The following is a 1,326-nucleotide window of genomic DNA, read 5'->3' on the forward strand; positions in this document are numbered from 1 at the left end:
CGGCGCGACGCCCCCCTGGGAGACCCCGACACGGGGCAGGCGGTGCGGGGGGGGGGGGGGGGGGTCCTTCCACCAAAAAGGTGGGGACAGCCCCGATTGCTCCAAGGAGCGGGGGGAGCTGCTCCCTCGCCGCGCTCCGGACGGAGCATTAGGCAGCCCTGTGCCGGCTCCCCCCCTCCCCCCCCCCAATGCACAAAATAAAATTTGAACCGTGGCGCTGACAGCGCCGAATGAGACGGGAAAGGGCGCAGCCCCAATTTCTCTCGAGCTACATGTTGCTTTGGGACAGCGAGGGTTCGGGGGGGGAGAACGGGGGATACACATAGATGTACTTTTAACTGCGCCTCGCCATGCGCCCCCCCTCCCCGCCCCGGGGATGGGGGGGCGGCAGGGGCGCGGGCAGCACTTACTGAAGAAGATGTACTCGGTGTAGCTGCTCCAGATCTTGTCGTCCCTGTACTGGTTGATGAAGGCGGCGGTGCCGGTGGAGTTGCAAGCCACCATGTGGAAGCCCGCCTCGGAGAGCCGGTCGAAGGCTTGCTCCAGGTAGGTGAACTTGAGGTAGAAGCGGGAGGTGTACTTCTCGGGGGGGCGGTCGGGGTCGCGGCTCTCGTTGAGGGTCTCCCCGAAGACCTCCTTGGCCAGGGCGATCCTGCCGCACACCATGATGCGGGCGACGCGGCGGAACTTGGCGTCCGCCTGGTTGTCCCGCACCGTGGTGTAGGAGCCGCGGTAGCCCACGGTGAGGAAGCCCGAGCGCTTGTCCAGCGCCGCCCGCTGCAGCCGGTCGCTGCTGCCCTGCGAGTTGCTGTCCTCCAGGTCGCTCTGGCAGCCCTCGTCGTTGAGCGAGCTCTGCTTGGTGACCTTGGGCGACAGCAGCTTCACCAGGTCGCCCAGCTGGAAGTACTCGGCCTCCCGCAGGAGCCGCTCCTTCTCGGGGAAGTGCTCGGGCAGCGCCAGCTGCTTGTCCCGCAGGTAATCCAGCACGTACCTGAAGAGGAAGCCGTCGCGGTCGATGAAGAAGCGCGCCCGGCTGTCCCTGGGCAGCTGGCGGGCCGCCGCCGGGCCGCCCCGGCAAGGGGAGAACATGGTGGCCAGCGTGCTGTCCGGGACGCTGAGCAGCGTGGAGTGCCTCGTCACGTACACCTGGCCCCCCACGTTCAGCTCCACCACCTCGGGGAACGGCGAGCCCGACGGCCCCGACACCATGTCGCTGATGGGCAGGATGCTGCCGCCCGCCTCCTTCAAAGCCATGGCTGCGAGCGGGCGGGCGGCCGCGAAGGAGGGTCTCCCTCCTAAAAAAGGCGGCCTCCCTCCCTCCCCCCC

The 1,326-nt window shown here is 68.1% G+C and overlaps 1 protein-coding gene across 2 annotated transcripts in view; it reads right to left on the reverse strand.

Moving 5' to 3' along the window:
* The window catches only part of KCTD8 (potassium channel tetramerization domain containing 8), a 102,959-nt gene extending 101,705 nt beyond the window's left edge, over positions 1-1,254 (reverse strand). For both annotated transcript variants that reach the window (XM_010574481.1, XM_010574482.1), the window contains exon 1: positions 411-1,254. In XM_010574481.1, coding sequence (XP_010572783.1) covers positions 411-1,254 — 844 coding nt within the window. The remainder of the gene's footprint in view (positions 1-410) is intronic.
* Positions 1,255-1,326: the final 72 nt, after the last annotated feature.

Source organism: Haliaeetus leucocephalus, unplaced genomic scaffold (genome assembly GCF_000737465.1).
Source record: "Haliaeetus leucocephalus isolate CR32 unplaced genomic scaffold, Haliaeetus_leucocephalus-4.0 Scaffold439, whole genome shotgun sequence".
Lineage (NCBI taxonomy): Eukaryota > Metazoa > Chordata > Aves > Accipitriformes > Accipitridae > Haliaeetus > Haliaeetus leucocephalus.